Source organism: Acromyrmex echinatior, chromosome 1 (genome assembly GCF_024713525.1).
Source record: "Acromyrmex echinatior isolate Ae372 chromosome 1, ASM2471352v2, whole genome shotgun sequence".
Classification (NCBI taxonomy): domain Eukaryota; kingdom Metazoa; phylum Arthropoda; class Insecta; order Hymenoptera; family Formicidae; genus Acromyrmex; species Acromyrmex echinatior.
In genome coordinates, this window is record NC_141852.1 from 25,733,741 (window position 1) to 25,755,022 (window position 21,282).

Sequence of the window (21,282 nt, forward strand, 5' to 3'; positions counted from 1 at the left end):
AACGAAAATTATATCATATATCAATAATTTGAGAATCTAAACCTCTATCTCTAGACTTACCCCGAGTGCTAATCCTTTGTCTAATACGCAAGGAATGCATCATGTTATGTCCTATGTTATTTCCTTCCACATCGGATAAGAACATTCTTTTGGAGGACGTTGGAGATGAAAGTTCGCCAGCCTCTTGATTTCTCTTCATCTCTCCTCCAAATGCTGGTGAACTGACGGATCTACTAGGGATTGGAAAAGAAATCGCATCCGATGATCTAATCGAATTTTCTTTTGCCTAAACTAAACTAATCTTTTTCTCGCCAATATTAAATTCGATCTTTACCTGTTCCCAGAATTTGCGAGATCTAAGGCTTCCCTCTGTTCAGGACTATTTGCCGGTGCTAATGGTGAGTGAGACGATGATGGAGAAAAAGGTTGGGCCGCTGGATACATATTATTATTACCTGGACTGTACATATTCCATAAATGCATTCCAGATTTAAATCCTTCTGCCATTGCTGCTGGTGGCGGTGTCGATGTGTTACCTTGAATCATCGGATTGTTGGACATTGTGTTTCTGTCTCTCAATATCCTCAGCATATAGTCTGAAACTATACATACTCGATATTAGAAGTGTGATATGATATTAATAAACTAACTCTTAATATGTATGATTTGATCATTTGTGTCCTGCGTATTTTTTTTCTTTGAAATACTAAGAACATCTAGCTAAATAATATGATCTCTATCCTTTCTCTATTTTTTAAAATACACAACTTTATGAATACTTTCTAAAAATGTTAAAGTTTATGTAAAAATCACTTAATATTTTTTGTATATTTGTAAAAGTAATAAAAATTAATCCAGGATATAAACGACATGTGTAAATTATTGTGTGTATTAAGGGTTAAGAAGGATAGATATTCGGAGATAATTTCCTTAAATGTTTTTAATAATTCCAAACATGGATGTATAATATGAATAAAACTCATATCATTTAATGATTATTCTCTTCGCGAGTCTCTATATGCTTTACTTATTTACAGAATAATGTTAAAATAATTTGTAACTTAATAGAAAATGATAATTAGTTTAAGATGGAAAATATAATAAATGAATATAGAAGTTTTTATTCTGTTTGCCAGAGTTCAGAAAATATAAAATTAAAGTACTGTTCAGAATCATGCGGCTAAAAATAAATAAAACAAATAACTAAAATAATTTCAAATTTTATGAGGCGATCGATCGGCAATTGTTTCCTGTCTCTTAATTTAAAAGTTTGTTAGTTTTCTTTTTAATGTTGTCAATCAATGCATCTTAATTTCGAACCATTCGTGTGAAAGACAGTGAATGAGTCACTATAAAAGTTTCATCAACCTCTGAATTCTACAAATTACTTTAAAAATAAATGAAATTCAAATTAATTAGCTTTTAAAGTAAAATTCAAAATAACAGTTATGCATAAAAGAAATGATGTTCGATTGCAATGCAAACATTACAACAATTCATTAAACTGATATAGATGAATTTCTTAATCATCTGGAATGTCATTGGATTATCAGGCTTTGATTTCATTATTCTGTTATTCTGAAACATATATATATATATATACTCTCTCTAAATCTAAATCAGTGAATAGTGAATAGTCACTAATTACCCAGTGGCATACTAATAATCAGTAAAATTCAACTAAAAAAAGGAAAAATATTTGAACATTATATAACTAAAATACTGATATTTGCACGTTAATTTTAATTTTCCAATACTATATTCATTGAATTTAAGCACTAAAACAAGATTAATTATATCATATAATAAAGATTAGCTAGGTTAAGGATCTCACATTTAATTCACTGATTATCAGTGGCATATTTGGCATTGATATCAGTGATTATTCACTGATTCAGATTTAGAGAGCATATATTATAAATAAGTAAAAGTAAAAAGGGCTACGAGCCTAAAACATAAATTGACAAACTGTATGAGTAGTTAAAAAAGTTTTCTTGAAATAAAACTATGTCATAAATTAAAAACGTAAAATATAATTTGACAATCAGAAGGTGAACAAACGTTTCGATCCTAGTTGGATCATTTTCAATGTGACAAATAAATTAGTGTGACAAAGTAAATTAACAACGGTAATTAACAATAGAGTTATAACGTAGATAAAAAACATAAGAGATCAAGTAAAATTCGCATTCGGACGCAAATTAACTATAAAATTCGCTCCAAATTGAGAGGAAATCAAATAAACGATTATAGTTGACAAAAATGTGCTTCTCTGAACCGTATATGTGTATAAGGACGAACATGTTTCTGTTAGCAAGTATAAATTGTAATAATAAATTAGACGGTAGAAGTAAATAAAAATAAAAATAATAAGAACAATAAGAAAAGTACGAATCGAGTCGCAAACAGTAAAAAGGAAAGTACAAATAAGTCATAAATAATAAGTCAAATTTAAAGAAAGAGGCAAAAATTATCTTTGATATTATAAGACAAGCACATAAGAAAAAAGTAAATCGCCAACATGCATTGCATATGTATGATAAGTTTAGAACAAATAAATTCACAATAAATACCTTATGTGTGTGTCGAAATGATGTATTATAGATTAGGCAATGCGAATGGAATCGAAATTGATCGTCTCTCTAAGAAGCTAAGATATAAAGTACGACATATAAAGACAAGAAGGTTGAAATGGAAAACTAGAAAGGGAAGGGGGAAAAAAATAATAAGAAGGAAAGAATAAAGTGGAAGGGAGAGAAAGTAGGGAGAGAAGAGAAGGATGGGGAAGGGAAAGCAATCAAGAGGGAGAAAGAGACTGGATGATCTGTGAATAAGTATCGGGTAAAGATTCGGTATCGTTTTGTCTATTAAGGCCTTGTTTCTGTCTTTTAATATGAATCATTTCAGATACCAATCTCTTATTGTAAGAAGATTCGCAGTCCAAAATTCTCACATCGTTCCATTTGAAATTATGATCAAAATTGATTCGATGATCAGTTATGACAGTAGGAGAACCTGTATTCTTTTTGATGTCAGAGATATGTTCGTGTAGTCTCATATATTATAAAACTGAATTTTACAGCAAATTTTTCTTTAACTGACTGCTCATCACGTTAAATTAAAGCGATCAAGGTACGCTTATCCGCATAATTCTATCAAACATCCGTATAAATTATAAAATAGTTGAGAATTTATTTATTTAAAAAAATTAATTCTTGATCGTGTTTCGTGCCAAACTCAAAGTTCGAACAAATGATTATCGATATCGTGAAAATTATATTAATAAATTTTATATACAAATGAGCGATATATTAAAATGCAATATTTGCGATGAATGGATCAGCTAAAAATACCACGATATTTTGACCTCTGGGTATTCATTCGATACTATATGATTATTCATACCGCGATAAGTAGCAATATTGCTACTATAATGAAGATATATATCCACTGAACATCCGATCGCGTCGCACAAGGAAACGATCGAAGGAGAGCAGCGAGTGCGATCGAAGCGCGACGTTACTCAGATCGCTGTCGACGAGATGGAAAGAGAGAAGGAAAGGGTAGGGAAATAGGAATGCTCGTTAGCGAGAGCCATCCGTTAACGCCTGTCTTCCGGAGGATCGTACAATCAATTATGCCTCCTTCGCTCTCGCATCATCATCTCCGAGGAGGCCCGAAGCACTACCTACCGATTTAAAATAAACCCGTATACTCTACCTTCTCCCATTTCCTTCTACCATTTTTTCTATCTTGTCCCTTGATATCTTCCCTACCGTCGGGAAGTCTCTCATTTTTGCTCTTTCCTGTACTCTTTTTCTATTTCTATTTCTGATATGGGGCGTGTTACGAATTGCCTTTCATTTGAAAAAGTATCATAGATAAAACCGAAGTTATTAACTATAATACTTTACGCTATGGTACAATGAAAGAAAAGATTGGCTGCTGCAGTAAATTAGATGGTAAAATATAGAATAGCATTTTTATTAATTGGTTGCAGCACTCAATTTTTGGTTGCACCAGCCTATCGAAATCTTATATTGACATTGCGAATAGACTAACATAATCAAAAATTGGCTGCTGTAGCTAATTTATTCAGCCAATCTTTTCTTTCAGTGTAGTAATGTCAAACATATGTAATGTACGAAAATGGAAATTTCACACGAATTTTAATACAACAAAATTCGTGTGAAAAATTTTCGTCTTCGAAAAAACAAAAATCACTTACGCTGATTAGATGGAAGATTAGCCAGATTTGGTGGAAGATGTTGCGGATGATGTTGCGAACCGTGTGGATGTCCATTTACGACATGATGTTGCGATTCATTCGCAGCCACCGCCATTTGGGCGATCGAGAGCGGCAATGGCATTGGATTTGGCGGCAGCGAGTTGTGCTGGTTTCGCGGTACTTGATTGTCAGCGTAAGTCGTATAATTGTTTCTGCGGCTCTCACGACGATTTGTCTCGATCGCCGTCTGGAGTTGTTCTTGAGTCGACAGTCCCTCCTTCTCTTTCTCATATGGATACAGATATTTCATATACCTATTGATAAATTACTTTAGTAAATATATATCTTTTCACAAGATAATAAAATCTACACATTTTGCTGAAATACTTAGAAAAAAAAATCTAGCTAGATACAGAATTGAAAATAATTTTGTTTGGATCAAAATAATTGTGGAACGCTCAAAATAGTTGCTAAAATGTTAAAACTTTCTACAACATTGTCATTAACCACGCTTAACCATTCTACATAATAATAATATTTTGGCCCAACGAAATTATTTTCAGATCTGTATCTATATAAGTTAAGTTTTTAGATAACCATAGATCTTTACTTCTTTCCGTGTAAAAGTTGTAACATGAAATATTCGCAAACATAGGGATTTAACAGATACAAAACATAGTCTTAAAAAACGGAATCCTTTCCCTACTTTATACAATAAAGGCAACAAAATCATATCATTAAGATAAATTTCATTCAAGGTTTTTTTTTAAAAACGTGCCAAACGTTGAATGAACATAATTAGCTTGCGTTACTAGAAAGACGGGAAGATAGTTGGACGTCACGATTCAAGTTAATCGACACTGATTCTTGCCAGATGAATGCTGTCGCGAACAGATTTTGTTGAGGCCGACCGTATTTTCGTATTTTCTCCTCTATCTCGCATACATATCGTCGAGGAAAGATAGCCGGTTGCCGGAATGATGGATGCGCCATCGCGACGAGGTGAGGCGAGGCGACGCAAGGCGACGCGACGCGACGCGACGCGACGCGACGCGACGCCGACGTTCCGTCGTGCACAAAGCGCGTTGCGCGGAGTTATTTTCACGAGCAGTACGAGCACACCCCTAGCATCGCGCCCGTGTAATTCATATTAGCCCGCACTTATAATGTGTCGGCGTCCTCCATCCCTCGTCTCCTGACCCGCGCATATTCGCGTCCTTCTCTTTTCCATTCCCGCGTAGCTTCTCTTCTCCGTCGCGCGTTCGACCGCGGGATGAGCGGGATGCCTCGCGCCGTCGTCTCTCCGACGAATCTCTATTTAGAGATGTCTCGTCCTCTCCCGTCCCTCGGCGGGGAGACGAGACATCGCGAACGGCAGATAAATCTTCGTCGCCGCGCTGGATATGCCCGGTATTATATAAACGAATATATATCGTGCCAACGGTTTCCAGGTTGTCACAACCCACCCCGCGAGATGTCCCGCTCGTGAAGAATCGCGCGGGGGATCCGACGTAGACTGGTCTTAGACGACATGTCGGCTAAGACGATGCACCTGTATGTCACGCCTCTAACTCGACACCTACGTTGTTTTATCTCCTCGTCGACAGTGAGCGCGTAATAACATGCTTGCAGGCCCGTACACACATCTCTCGCTTTCTCGATCGCGAAATTCAAATTCGTCGAATTACACTGGCTAATGTACAGAGTTGCGTTCCAAAATTCAACTCGAATATCATTTTATCCTTGTTAGTCGTCGAATGTTGAATAAAAATAAAAGATACTCGGAATTAATTAAGAGTCAATCCCTGGACGGTATATAACCGTAAGTTATCTTCAGGGATTTGAACTTTAACGCAGCTTCGGACTCGTGGATTAATTACAGAGATATTTATTTAGCGAAATACAATAATGGAGAAACGTTTGCTGACAACATGACTAAACGATGCAAATATGTGCGAATAGTATGATCCGCTATCATACCGCGTATCTTGTACGACACGGACAGCTTTATCGAACACGATGATCTTGACGAGGCGACGCGCGTAAAAGTCACGACACTCTTAGTCATTGTTACAGATTTCACGCTCGGATGACTCTTCGTCGACTAAGACGTATTGTATGCGAATTACGAAGGGCCTGAGCATTATGTCTGTATAGGCGAGACCGGAGTCCCGGATGAGAAACTTCACGATCTACTTACTGAGTTCGCAAAGTAAACGCGGCAGAAGTGATGCTTGCTGGTAGTCGAAGACCCTTGATAATTTCCTGCCACAGCTTCTTGTTGATTACCTCGACCAGTCCACCTCGTAATACTACTAACTTGTAAAGCTCATAGAGATCCAATACGGATTTTGCCATGATGGGAAGTCGGCTGATGGGTGTACCTGTAAAATAAAGATGACTTTACATTTATACGTGCATTTAATATCAAAATATTATCATTCACTTTGAGAAAAAAGATTTCAATCTGCGCAATATGCGTGAAATTTAAATGCACGCATAAAAATTACACTGTTTTATTTTTCCGTATTTTTCTCAATAATAAATAAAATTGTATCGTATTATATCATATTCATATTTATTATTATATTTATATTATATTTATATTATTATTATATTTATATTATATTTATTATTGTATTTATAATTAAATCATAAAATACGATTCGTTGCTGTAAAATATGCTCGATTAATAAAGATAAAGATTCAGAAATTTCACGCTGATTTTTAAGAGATTTCCTAATTACCGGAATTTCGCAAAATCAATAAACGACTGATATAATCAGACAGTAGGTGATGTAAACCATCCTTTATTCATTGCGTGATCAGTCAAGGCAGATTTTGCGATAATCTTAAAGCACGACTAGCGTAAAACCGTTGGATTTTATGAGGTTTGTCCAGAGATATCCAGCGTGGGGCGTTAACAAGAGCAATAACGAATTCGCAACAATCACGCGAGTGGCGTAGTCTTTTACGATCTTTCTTAAGGTGTATCGCGTCAGATACGGATAAAGAGAGAAAGAGAGAAAGCATAACCGATTAAAGGTACAAAATGAACGCGAAGTGGAAAATTCGATAAGGTAATCGAAACGAATTGTATTAAAAGTTATCGATTGGTGCTCGCAAACAGCTCTTTTATGAGCTCTCACACGATAAAAATGCAAATGACATTTACGAATTGTAACAAAAATTGACAACAAATTCTGCTTTCGATAATATTTGTCTGATAAAATAAATTAGCCTTATTAGTTCAGCACTAAAAATTAATTGAGCCGTTTTAAAGAAAGACGCACGTATTGTGGAATGTAACGCCAGGATGCTGCGCATTCGGAATTATACGACGCCACACGTGGAAGTCAATGGCACGTAATAATGTGAGAGATATTCCTCGTCAAGCGACATTCAGAAAGATACCAAGAAATTCTTTAGTTAATTCGTGTACGCGTATTATCGCCGCCTACTATGGTAGCCAGGCCATCGAATTTTACGAGGTTGCCTCCACCACGAGTTAACGGAGTGTTAACAAGAGAAGCAGTGCCCGCGACTATCGTGCGCTTAAACTACGTAAACGTAAACGCACCTTTACGACCTTTCGGGTTGGCGTAATCTGAGGTTTAGAGTCGCGCATAAATGCACCGAGCGACGTTTCTGAAACGAATGAACGATTGAAAATCATTGTAACGCTCCGAACAAACGTTAAAAGCGCGTGTCATTTTTTTATCTCGCGGAGAGATAAAGAAAAATCTATAATTTTCAGTTTCAGCAATAAATTAAAATTAAACCCTTAAATTAGACCCTTGCGCATCATCAAGCGTATCGCAATTTAATTTCCTATTTTTTTTTTATACTCTTGATTTTTACGTCTCAACAAAACTGTGCGAAGCTCGAAAATTGTCGATAATTCTCGATCCCTTCGCCACGTGGTGGTCGCCGTTTTCCACGGGGCCGGTGAATTTTACGAGTTTGTCCAAAGGTTCGAGTTAACAGGGCGTTAACAAGAGCAATACTTGCGACTATCGCGCGTGCGGAGCCCGCGCTTTTGCGGCTCTTTACGAGCTCGCGAACGATTCTGTAAGAGATGCCTCGGTACGCGGGAACGCGTTGTACGAACACGCAGGCAACACAGACGTAGATGAGACGGACAATGAGAAGGAGAAGCGCACGTTTCGCGGCGCGGCGCCGTATCGCAGGATCGTTTATCCGCCATCGAGGACGATGAACGGGGCTGCCGCCATTTCTGACCGACGAGAGGAGGCAATAAAACCGCGCTGCTCGGGGTAGGGGAACCAGCAATTTCGGGCTATCGAGCGTGCTCCCTTCGGGTTTATTATTGGCCCTGCAATTATTGTTGATATACGCGCAACCCGGCAACCCGCGCTTAATGTTCCTATGTAGGGTGCGGCGATAAAAGCTGCACAACATGGCGACCGATACTCGGTTCCCTCTCGTCCCTTGCATTGCGCGAGAGACTCCTCGGTGAAAATGCAATCGATGGCGGCAGCGATGCACCGAGTATCCGATCATCTTCCTCTCGCTAGAGTGCTTCGTGAAATTTCTCGCAATACAATGCTGCAACTTTCTCTCGATATGAATCATGATGTATAAGACCAAATAAGTAGTGTAATAGTTTCTCAATAAGCGATTAAGGTAAAAGAATCAAATTAACAAAAAACAATTACGTTGCTTTATATTTTATAAATTATTGAATTTTCAAATTTTTTAAATTCTTAAAGAGGCAGGAAAGGATTTGCAAAGTTACGCTTAACCTTCTTACGCGATGTAATATTCCTCGACGTGAGATTGACGAGAAAGGGAGGGGCGATACAAAACAGCGGGAGTGAATGCTCAGGAAGATAAAATAGTGAGAGAAAGGAGAGGATAGGGAGAGAAAGAGTAAAAGGGAAATAAGAGAAAGAAAGAGGAACGGACAAAGAGAGAAGAGAGAGAGAGAGAGAGAGAGAAGGGGGGGGGGGAGGAAGGGAACGTTTCAGGATGCGATTACGACTTTTCTTGGTAGGGCGTCCAATCAGCAGTTATTTTTATAACGGCCGCCGTCGCGCCATACCGCGGACTCGTCCAAGTAACAGTGGCCATCGCGTGTTGCTTTCAACGAGTTAAAGTTGCCATTCGCTTCGCGTACATTACGCGAGTTTCCCGCGGAAAAAAGCATGCGACAGATCTTACGATAAAAATCACGTGCACAGCACGTATCGTCGATACCATTCCAACCCTCGTTTTCTCGCAAACGTAGCAACGAGATCCGTCGTATATTTTCTGTAATATCCCAATAAATTAAACGAAAGCGTTGGACGAATGTTGAACAGGAGCCGACAGCTTGGTTTAATTCAAATGACAAAATGGTGAAATTATGAGCCATAAAACTAAGATAATTTTCTTAGGAAATTCAGACGCCATCGTTCTGTTTCAATAATGTTTCTCTCAGGAGAAGAGAAGATGAAACCGAACTGAGAAATCCCAACGAACGAAGGCGCGTCTTGGTATCATATTTGTCGAGTATACCCTCGCGAAGGTGTAGTGGGGATAATTGATATACGAAACAAAAATGTTTCATTTTATGGGTTATTGCGAGGGGCGAATAGATGCGGCGGGGTCGAGAGGGAGTGACCGATCTAATAACAATTGGTTACGTTGGAGGCCTTCATTAACACACGCATTCACCCCATCCTATCGATGTGCGAACCGGTCTCCCCGTGTTCAAAGGGAGTTTCAGACGCGCGAAACGGCTTTTCCCAGAATCTCGCGTGACGGCCCCGGAATCCACCGTACATAAACCGGAATACACCCCTGTAAGATCGCACGTCATTTATCCCAGCAATTCGGTTGTTCCCGTTAAGAGTAATTTTTAATTCCAGATCTTAAGACTTTTTCTTTTCTACAAATGCGTCACAAATTAAAACATATTTCTTGATTAATCAAGGAAACAAAATCAAGGGATCGATACGACTCATCTCTAATGACTTGGAAGAAGATTTTCAAATTTTTTGAAAGTGAACATCGTATCTTTCATCGGATGTTTTACGAGCTGATTTGCGGCTTTGCGGTTCACATTGTTATACGTCTTCCTGTCTACTTGATGATCAAGTGTATAATGCACCATAGATGATCCAGCAAAATGTCTTTTGTAGAAGCTACTTACACTTACGCAGGCAACCGCACCTTTTCGTTTTCGAAAAGATCCTTTGAGATTCTTTTCGAAAAGCGAAGCAAAGAACGCAGCGCGGAAAGAGGAAGACCAGAGAAAAGGGACGAGGACGAAAGAGAAAGAGAGAGAAAGACGATTTCTAGAGAGAAGAGTCTCGCGCGGGTTAACTTTGTTAGCGCTTGGCATTATCAGGCCAGCAAAAGAGATTGGCATTGCGAGGAATAGCTGGGAGGGGGTGGAGTTTCATATGAAATACACGTGACATTTACTGCCTTCACCGGCTGGGCCCCTGCAAAGACGCAAACGCATTATAAATAGATCTCCTCCCTGTTTACTCCCCCCCCTCCCCTCTCTCTCTCTCTCTCTCTTCACCCTTTTTTTTCCTCCGCATCACTCGAGTTCTCACTCCAACTCTCCAGTCGAGAGGCTCGAAGATTAAGAAAGGTCCCGAGAGGAAAGAGGGAGCACGGTACAGCCGCAGCCGCCGCATAGACCGCTACAATCTGGTTTATAATCTTGTTAGGATTTCGCGGAAATATTGGCGTAATTTACGATCCGTCTTAGTGAAGTTAACTGTCGGAGAGTGCCGCAATGAAACGATGAAGGCATACGAAGGGTTGCGTTCAACGGCTGCGCTTTTGTAGCAATGCTTACGGGTCTCGTCGTTGCATTTCTTTGTGTCCCTTCTTTTCTCTCCCACCCCTCTATGCCCTCTCTCCTCCTGTCTCATTCCTTTTTGTCTCTTCAATCGTCTTTTAGCCGTATATTCTCTCTTTTCCGATTATTCATCCCTCAAACCGCCTTCTGAAGTGTCGCGTTAGTCGCGGTTTTGTATTCGAAATCTTCAGGTATACGTCGCGATTTGAATACGATAGTTGCCGACTCAACGTGAGCCGTGAATCGATACGAACGCGCAAGACACGTAAACAAAGTGACAAATTATCAACGAACTTTTACAGATCTGCCTTACAGGCTGCTGCAAAACGATGTTATGTTTCTTCGCGCGTTAGAACTGCGATACATCATGCCACCACAAATGCAACACCGTTGGTGGGTTCCACTATCGAGGCATCGAAATCTCTATGAGGATTCACCGTTAACGATCCCCCAAGAGCCACTTGTTGCTAGACGAATCAAATAATTGTATTTCCGTCAGTCGACGAGGCATCCCCGGGGCGTCGACTAAGTTACGGGTGTGGAGCAAAATAGAAAAGCGCTTCGTGGGTGGTATCGTTGGTGCCTCTCCCAATGTCTCCTCGAGCGACGTAATCCGAGAAAACAAGATGGATCGAATGTAAAATATTCGAGATCGATGGCGGATTATTCACTGGGCGTATCAGACGTATAAGAGAATACAGATACACGAGCTTATACAAGTTTAAACACAGCGAGTCGACGTACTAGTTATACCTTCTCGCGTTTGCAGAAGAACGAATCTGGATGCGTATCACACTTTCCTTTTAAATTATAAATATCATGGAAAAAAAAAATGTCGCTGGCTACAGCTAATTCTGATTAGCTGAAATTGCATTAGCTATGATAGCTATGAAATTCGTTAATATATACAAAGGATTTGCTGCTGTAGCTAATATAAGGATAAGCAAAGTATGCATGTCTGTTACAGATCAATTTATTTAGCAGCATGAAGTTAGTTGTTATCGGATATATCAGTGTAAAAGAAAATTGTCTCTACCACAGCTAAATTGTACTTGCTACCTAATTTTCATTTGCTACACAAAAAACGTTTATTGCAATGATCGATAGATCGACATAATAGCAAAATGCTTGTCTGTTACAATGATAATATTTAGGCTTCACAGCTAATGGAAATTAGATCTCGCAGTTACAACGTTAGGTATTCATATGTTACGACTGGAATTTAACTACCACACACAAATTTTTGCTGCTGGAACTAATCTTTTTTCTCCGTATAGCTTCTCATTTATTTTTCCGCGTTTGTTTATTTTAGCTATAGATCTAATAATCGTATGGACTAGGGATGCACCGGATCGTAAAATTATTGGATATCGGATATTCGATACTTTCCGGATATCCGACCGAATTCCGGGATAATGTCTTTTAAAAAAAAAAACTAAAGAAAAAATTGTAATTTTGCAACACTATATAAGATATTATAGTATTATGAGTACACATACTTATTTATAGAAAATATTTTTATAATAAAAAAATCAACAATTTAATGATATAAAATTTGAACCGGATATATTCCCGAATACTAATGACATTTGACTATCCGATCGGATAATAAAAAAGTGCCGGATATCGGATACTTTTCAGATATTCGTCGCATCCTTAGTATAGACTGCACATTCTCTGATCTCAGTATCTGTGCTTCATTAGAAAAAAAACTGAATCATATCAGCACCTTTTTACAATTCTATCGATATCTCTCTTCAATAAAAAAATACCTATTTTAAAAATTAAAGAGAGAGAGAGAGAGAGAGAGAGAGAGATATGATTCAAATTATTCACTCTTTTTACATTATTTTATCACCAGATTTTTCAAAGAAAATATCGATTAGGTATCTCGAAACGAAATAACATTGAGAAAAATGGTCTGGTTGGATTAAATAGTAATTCTGGTGAAAAATCGAATCTTCTGGTTAAATCTACTAGAATTCTGATTAATATAATTATTCTGGCAAAAATAAGAATTCTAGTAGATATATTTTACTAGAAATATTGTATCAATTAGAATTCCAGTTATCTCAACTATAATAGAATTTTAATAAATTCTGATTCGTCGTTTGATTTTCAACGAGAAATTTTTGTTCAGTGTATAAAAGTGAACGAATTTACTAGAAATGTTTATAATTTCATTGGTCAACACCTAGTGAATGCTCGCTCGCTTTTATAATATTCTTCTCATTTCAAGACATACATATAACCGACCCCCTGGAGCAGAACCCGCGAACGATGATGAAGACCGCGGTCTGGGTGGCCCTCGGCGAAGTAACGATGAGATCCGCGCACGCATGTGTATCGAGGTTGCGTGACGACAATAAAATCTCCAAATAATATCGCGAGCGATAAAGTGCGCTCGCTTGCGGCGTCGGCTCTACGGTTTCTTTGATAGACTTTACGACAAGCTCCGATTTGCACGCTTGCCCCGCCGAGGTACCATGTGTACGATTTGGTTGCTCAAACGAAGCCGACTTTTTTAAGTCGGCGAGAATTTAAACGCGACATTCGAACACGTCGTTCGACACAATGCTTCTTACAAAGAAATAATCAATCTCAAGTGTTTCGCGTGCCAGATGTCCGCATCTTTTTTTTTTTTTGTCATTCGTTACGCTTGCAAATCTGAGTATAACATTCACCTCTTGATTAACACGATTAAAATTAATACGAGTACGTTTACACTTTCAGAATCTTTCCGTCTCTGCCGTAATTAGAATCCAAGTACAGGGACCCGACGTCAGACAGACGGTATTGTCTTTCACGAGAGATGCTGTCTTTTCGCGGAACGTTGATTCTACGGTCGTGATCTTCGTCGGTCGAGCTGGTTTCCACCACGGTCCTAGTAGAGGAGACAACCACGAAGAAGAAGAAGAAAACAGCAACGACGACGAGTCTGTCGTCGTTCCTTTGCTCGCGCATGGCTACTCCCACAGTTGCGCTTACGAGAGATAAACGCGAGGGATATAGTCGAGATTACTACCGAAGCACTTGCCAACAATGTGGCGAAGCTTTGATGTGACGTAAAATGGTACGTTAACCGGCACACCGTATCTCTACAGCCGGTCGGGTCGCATATACGACTTTATTTCGATATGAGTGGCGGGAAGGGCGATGATGATTCTTCGAGAAGCTACCTTGATAAAAGCGACATTATCGTCTAGAAGCCGGATGGAAGAAACGCACTTTAGAAACGCCTACTTGGCAAATTATCTCGTTGAGACGTCAACCTTTTGTCGAGGGGTCGCGTATAAAGCGATAAATCATCGCATAAAACGTCTCTCACTGAACGATGATCGCTCATTGAGGCATAGGAATGTCAGTCGTAAATTAAGACCGAGTATTCGAGTAATGAAAAATCATACGAAAGACAATCTTGATTCCATTCTGAAGAAGAAACGAAGATCGGATGCATGGAATGAAAGCTATAGACGTATCTCTTGGAACTCGAGCACTTTCGCACCTGGAGACGCGTATCGTATAACGCGAAATCACGCTGGAATAAGCTGTCGCGATGGCCATAAAAAATTTAACGACCGACGATGTGCAAGGCGCATTATTATTCTCGTAACATTTAGCGCGGAATAATTATCGAATCTTCCGCGAACGCGACCGTCTCGCCGCTATTCTCGGGGTTATAAAACGGCCATCCAAAGTGCGAAATCTACGCTACGTTATTGTCTGATGCCAGATATAAATCAACCTATATCGAGCGGCGAAAATAACTTTCGATTCGTACTTGTCATTCTGCCAGAATAAGAGTTTACGTCCGTCGTGCACCACGTCCGCCACGACCCAAATCCCGGCCTCCATGGCACGACGGGACTTAGTGCGGCCATTGCGACTATTGCGAGATGCGAATTCGTCAGGGATCGTAAACTCGCTGATACGCCTTTGGGCTTTAACGACGTTAATCGCATCGGGATAAATCGTCATAAGTGGTAATGAAGGTTTGTCCGTTAAACGTCTTGCATTACAGTCATGGTGGACGCGTATTCATTAAATTATGTTCCGATGATGATGAGTTTACCATTTAAATGATTAGGTAGATGGGAATTAGTTTAGAAACAAGAATTTTTTAAAATTGTCTTCAATTTCGTTTTATCACGATTTCCTAAATTGATAGCAGATATTTATACCGCATATTTTGTACTCTCGTTTCGTCGAGTGGAAGCTATTTCGTCGATGACAAGTCACTTACACGGACGTACGTTGTAGGAGTAAATTTTCGCTTCTGACTCGGTCATGACTCAGAATGACTGACAATGCAATTTTACAGGGAATTCGTCGTCCGGGATCTTCGTGCACATTTTACACGTTCGTTGGCTATCATCGTTCATTCGGTGATGGCCTTTTCGTCGCGTGGTTCAACATGTCGGCGAGGTCTCAAACAAATCCGTAATAAAGATTGGCGCGTGTTTGGTATCGCTGAAAATTTAACCACGGCCACCTGGCCGCAGACACGCGTAGGCGAGTAGAAGCTCGCGTAGGACGCGGCCAGGCTTTCTTTCATGAGGGAAACGAAGGGCCGATCGTACACGTATGGTTCACAAAGCCAAAGAGGTTTCGCGGCTCCTTTCAGAACTGCGTGAGGAAGAGGGACGAGGTGAGGGAAGGTCGTCCTATGGCGCATATAAACAGAAAGAGAAAGAGAGAGAGGCTGAAAGGGAAGGAGAGAGAGCAGCTATGGGGACCTGAGGACCTGAGGAGGAAGCTGCGAGCGAACGAGCGAGTGGAGGAAAGGGAGAAGCGATGCATCACGAACCCCCAGAGCGATCGGCGCTGTTGTGAAATATTAATAAGCAAATTAGTTCAGACTTAGTGCCCCTCCAATACTGAACCGCCAGAATGAAAATGGCCGTCGGCCGACTATATAACAGTCGTATTTTACTTCCCACGCTACAGCATCGCGCCGCCCGCAGAATGCGATATCCGTTCCTTGGCTCGTCCTTCTTCCGCTCGGAATCATCTTATCCTCCTTCTGCCTACCTTTTCCCTTTCTTATCGTGAGTTACATCGCGTATAGTCTTTCATTATGTCGCATTATGTGCGGAGATATCGTTCGCAAATAACATTTATAATGCGACTCGTTACTCGATAGGTCTAATAATGCATACCCGCATGTTGTTTCCATGAAAAATCGTTACCATCATCAGAGCGTGAAAATAACGTGCATATAAACTCATCGAGAGAGAGAGAGAGAGAGAGACTCGCGCAAAGTCAAGCAACAACGTTAGTTACCCGACAATTGACAAAACTAAGGCCGAATAGTTTTTAGGCTCGCGCGATTTCTTTCTCATTCAAGATTATCTCAAGTATATAGTCTTAAGATGTCGCGATAGAACGAACCAATCATCTGTTTTCTAAAAATTCGAACCATCGAAATGAGACTTTTAATTCTCTCGCGATAATTAATAATTTATCAACATACTGATAAGAAAATAGCCCTCGCTCAATCTAATCGAGAGCGACACGTTGAAAATTAAGTGCACGGTCCGAGAGTCAGACCGCGAAAGATAGTGGAGAATCTCCATAAATCAATCTTTACGTTCTGGGGTAGACAATAATTCCAACTACGAGCGATGCCGACAGACACTACGGACCGGGAAGTCGAAGCTCGTGCCTCTCGACCGTTGGTAAACGAAGGCTGACTCTTGGGACAAGAATTCGACAATTACGTCACGAGAACGTAACGGATGATCGCCCGGGGAACGCCCGGCGTCGGGACGTCTAGAATGTGCGAACGTCATCCTGCTAAATGCTTTTCGTTCGACCGTTCACTCGCTCGTTCATTCGGCCGTCCGCGTGTGCTCGCGTGCGCACTATCTATAGCACTGAAACGTGCCAGAGAGCAGCCGGCGGCTCCCTCTCGACTCTCAACTCTCGGATGCTGGAAGCCATCCGGTCACCTGTCTGCTACTGGAAAATGTAGGTCGAACTCTCGCGCGCGCACGGTTGAATAACTAATTGGACAGGTGTAACGTTCCCGTGTTACTAACCATAACTGTCACGTAGACACGCGCGGTAGAAATTCAATTATCCGGTTAAAGGTCAAACGGATTCGGATCCCTGCATTCACATTTAGAGCCAATTTTTTTCACGTAGAAGAAACGATTGGTAGCTCGACTTCGATTTTCCGATATATCTCGATTAATAATCAAACGAGAACTTATTGAAATGTGATTTAATTTTTCGTATGATTGCTTGAAAAAAAAGTATCATTTTTGAAACGAAAAAAGTATAACCTCGAGAGCAATTTGAGAGAAATGCGAAAATTAGTGGAATTTTTCGGAGAGTGATCCATAAAGTCTCAGCTACCAGTTTCAAGATGCACACCTCTCTGTCAAGGTCCGCTCGAATACCATCGAATCCACATTATAATAATTAATGTCTGAAGAGTTTCGGGTCTGCTGCACGAAAGCGTCATTTTTGCGTAGCCTAGCTGCAATGCCGGAGGGCATCAATCAGCGCGGGGGTACATCATTATTCTGAGGATTCCAAATAATTAGTGATGATTGCTCGCCTCTTTAGAGAATCACGATTAAATTTATCACGAACTCTCTCTTCTGCGAAGAACAGAGCTGATTACGTCGCTCTAGTGAGACTTCTTGATAATATATATATATATATATTTATAATGGGCTTTTTACAATAAGCTAATACTTATAGGTTTTAAGTCTTAAATCATAAGACATTAACCAATCACAATCGAATGTGAGAAGAAAAATCGGTTAATTTCATATAGCTTATCAGATTTAAAGCTTAAGTAATGACTTATTGTAGAAAGCCTATAAATTTATTACATTTATTACATTTGTGATAGCAATTCAATTCATAATATATATTCGATGTCACATTACGAGAACGACACATCTAGGCATACTTAACTTAATTCGACAGCTTATAACTTTCATAAAAATAAACATGTAAATATTTTTTAAATAAAAACATCAGATGTAAGAAACACAACAATATTAATCAAGGTATATATCTATATTAATAAAAAAATTATAAGCAATAAAAAAACATTGAAAATGCATTGAAAAAAAATCGGGTAGGTCGTATCAGGATGACACGAAGAATTAAGAATCTATTTTTCTATTTCTATTTTTCATATTATTTTCAAGATGATATATTAGAGGATCCAATTATAGTGTTAAAATGTGATAAATTAGCCTTCATTCGATAAGAAAACTTAATCATGTAACTTCCACGAATAGCGGATACGATTGTCACGAAAGATTTATTCAGCGATGCGAACAGGTGAACGGTAGGATGACTGAATTATACTTTGTGCAATCATTATTAAAAAATAATAATACATTGAATTTATTACATAAAGACCTTGTGTTGGCTCACATTTGGCTGTCTTTTCATATTTTTTTTATTTACTCCTTGGAGCCTGATACTATTATTTATTGAATTGTAAAAAGCATAAGACTTTCAGTAACGGTTTTCTACTGTTCATGATTGAATTTACGTGAAGATAAAATCGTAAAAATCGCATACGACAACGTTTCCGATCGCTTAATAAAATCCATTTATCCGTTTCCACGCTCCTTTTTGCAAATCGTATCTAGGGATGCAAAGGGAAGCGCAGGATTTCTCCTGCCCGAGTAATCCCGAGTTTTAAGACCTTTCGAAAGCGGCGGGTGGGCTGCGACGGAGCGATCAACGAAGGACCTCATCGAGGAGGTCTACCGAAGGTAATCTCGAATCTATCCGCATTGGCTCCGCGGTGGCGCTTCGAAAAAAAGCATTTGGTCGGAGGTTTACGGCCGATCCGTCAGAGACGAAATCCATCACCCGCGGGAACAATGCCGACCCATCGGCATCCGCTAGGACTTTATTTCGTTTTACGGAGGTATCTGAAGCCGAGTGTTTATGGACAGGGTGAATTGACTCTCTCTCTCTCTCTCTCTCTCTCTCTGCTTCCCTCCCACCCCTTCTCTTCCCTCCCCTCTCTCTTTCTCTTTCCCTCTCTATCTATCTTTCTCTCTTCGGTCATCGTTGCTTGGATGTCGACACCGGCTCGTCGATTTGCTCGACAAGGTCGTAAAGACGATAAAACGACATTGGAGCGGGTGCGAGATACAAATAGAGGTATAAACGAAGGTGTTAAAGAGGTAAGGGGAGGGATATCGGTAATCTCACGTATAACGTCCGTTTAAGCTGCATGTGACTGCTAGATTCCGTTCGATTTAATCGGCCAACCTCGCGGTCCTCACGCGATTCTAAGTTTCCCGTGAATGTATCCGCTTGCCTTTTCGACCTAAGACGCGCCTTGCTTCGACGATTTTATAGGCGTCCCTTTGGACCGGTTGAAGATCGATTCTCGGTAAAGGCTGTAACGCGTATGAATTTTGATATTTATTACATAATAAAGGCCCGTCGAGAATAACGTTTCGAGTTCTTTGAAATCTATAAGATGTTAACGATAACATTTTCCCCACAACGTCGTTCGTTGCGCTGTATAAGTCCTTTGAGTTTTCATGGTACTAGCCGACACTATTCGGAATAAGTTTCTCCCCGCATATTAAAATCACGCTTTTTAAAGTCAAGCTACAAGTAGCCTCGTTGTTGTACGTTATCTTTATTATCTTTATTAGTAAATTTATCCTTCCACCAACAAAATGTCGATCTTAAAAGAACAGTCATTTTTTTTATCACAAATTCTAGTGGATAAATTTAAGTTCTTCAGTAAAAATATCAGTCAAATACAATTCAACTTCTAAAATAGGAAAAATTTGTGGTTAAAACTTTTATAAGTATGTAAGAATTTTTCAGATTTTAATACAATACCCGGAACAAAAATATAAAAATCTGCACTAAAGTTCGAAAACCCAGGTTGCGGATGAAAAGTGAAAAATTCGTACATTGGAAAGGTTAATGACTGCTTCAGCGCAAAAAAATTGAAACGTATAAATGTGTATTCGTTCTGGTCACAAAGGATTAAAAGGATTAACGAGTTACAGCAATCGTTCGACCTGTACAGGACATTTTATGGTACGAGGGAAAAGGAATGGAAAGGACCATATCATTAGTTTTCGATAAGTAGTCGTATTGCGCTCAACGAGAAACTGATACAAACGTACACTAATTACAAATTTCCAATAGTGTCGGTCGTTGTCTAATGTACATTGGGAATAGTCAAGGCTATCGGTAAGCCAAACGTACGGTATCGCAAGCGGGGAAGCCGCGCGTAAAAAAGAGGAGAAACTATTTTCGCGAGGAACGTTGTTGCTTTCGCTGTTGCGAGGCAAAGTCAAACATTCAAACTAGTTGCAATATGCCGTGACGGCGTGCAGTTACTGAGTAACGGCATACGAACGTGCTCCCGGCACAAAATATCGAATAATAAGAAAATGGGAGGGGAAAGGGGGACGGCGAATCGTGCGTTCGTGTGTCAGCTCACCGGCGAATCACCGTCGTCTCCTTTAGTTGCACAATGGAAATATTTTCTGGCGCGCGGGGGGAGGGAGGGAGGCTCGAGAGACTTATTCGCATGTAAGACGTGCATGCGCTAAGTATGCGCGAATCCGTGTAGATGAGGCGCATGCGAAATGAACGGAGTACTAAAACGGTACTAAAAAATACTAAAAGTAACGGCTGCGCGGCACGATAACTATTAAGTCACAACCGAGTAGATTTTACTCGGCTGGCTGCTCAATTTCACGGTGGTTCCTACTCGCCCTCTTCGATTCTCTCGTTTGTCTCTTAATCTACGGCATGCACGAAACGCTGCGGAGCGATTAAGTTCCAGAGTTTAAGTTCCAAAGCGAGATATCGCGACCCGAGAAAGGAAAAACAAAATCGAAGGACGAGAGCGTTACCTATGAAAACCTATGTAATATCTTGTGTATGCAGACGTCACGTACGCGGTGCGTGTTCACAAGTGTGTAGCGAAAAGTGTTCGTGCCGAACACGTGTTCTCCGCGTTAATGCGTTACCCGCACCGCGAGGTAAAAAAGGCATTTTTCTTGAACCGGCCGTAACGCGATGCGGCTCCGCTCCGCACTCGCAACGCACTTTTAAACCCGACGATGTGCGGACCGTGCGATCGATTCATTCGAATGCATCCTCTCGTCGAGATTGAGCGCTTTTTAAATAAAAAAGCGTCGTTGAAATAAAAAAAAAAAAAAAAACAAAAAAATTAGTCACCGTCTGATATTACAGACTCCATTTATTTCAT

At 39.9% G+C, this 21,282-nt stretch overlaps 1 protein-coding gene and 1 long non-coding RNA gene across 5 annotated transcripts in view; one reads left to right on the forward strand and one right to left on the reverse strand.

The window, feature by feature from the left end:
* retn (retained) overlaps nt 1-21,282 on the reverse strand; it is a 182,688-nt gene that overhangs the window by 2,073 nt on the left and 159,333 nt on the right. For 2 of the 4 annotated variants that reach the window (XM_087413151.1, XM_087413143.1), the window contains exons 5-8: nt 6,429-6,612; nt 4,229-4,542; nt 335-602; nt 61-266 (exon numbers count right to left, since the gene is read on the reverse strand). In XM_087413151.1, coding sequence (XP_087269277.1) covers nt 61-266; nt 335-602; nt 4,229-4,542; nt 6,429-6,612 — 972 coding nt within the window. The remainder of the gene's footprint in view (nt 1-60; nt 267-334; nt 603-4,228; nt 4,543-6,428; nt 6,613-21,282) is intronic. The other 2 variants (XM_011052844.2, XM_011052842.2) reach the window with 2 other exon arrangements.
* On the forward strand, nt 260-866 carry LOC147911096 (uncharacterized). Its single transcript, XR_015547392.1, has 2 exons — nt 260-398; nt 489-866. It is a non-coding gene; the product is annotated as an uncharacterized LOC147911096 (long non-coding RNA).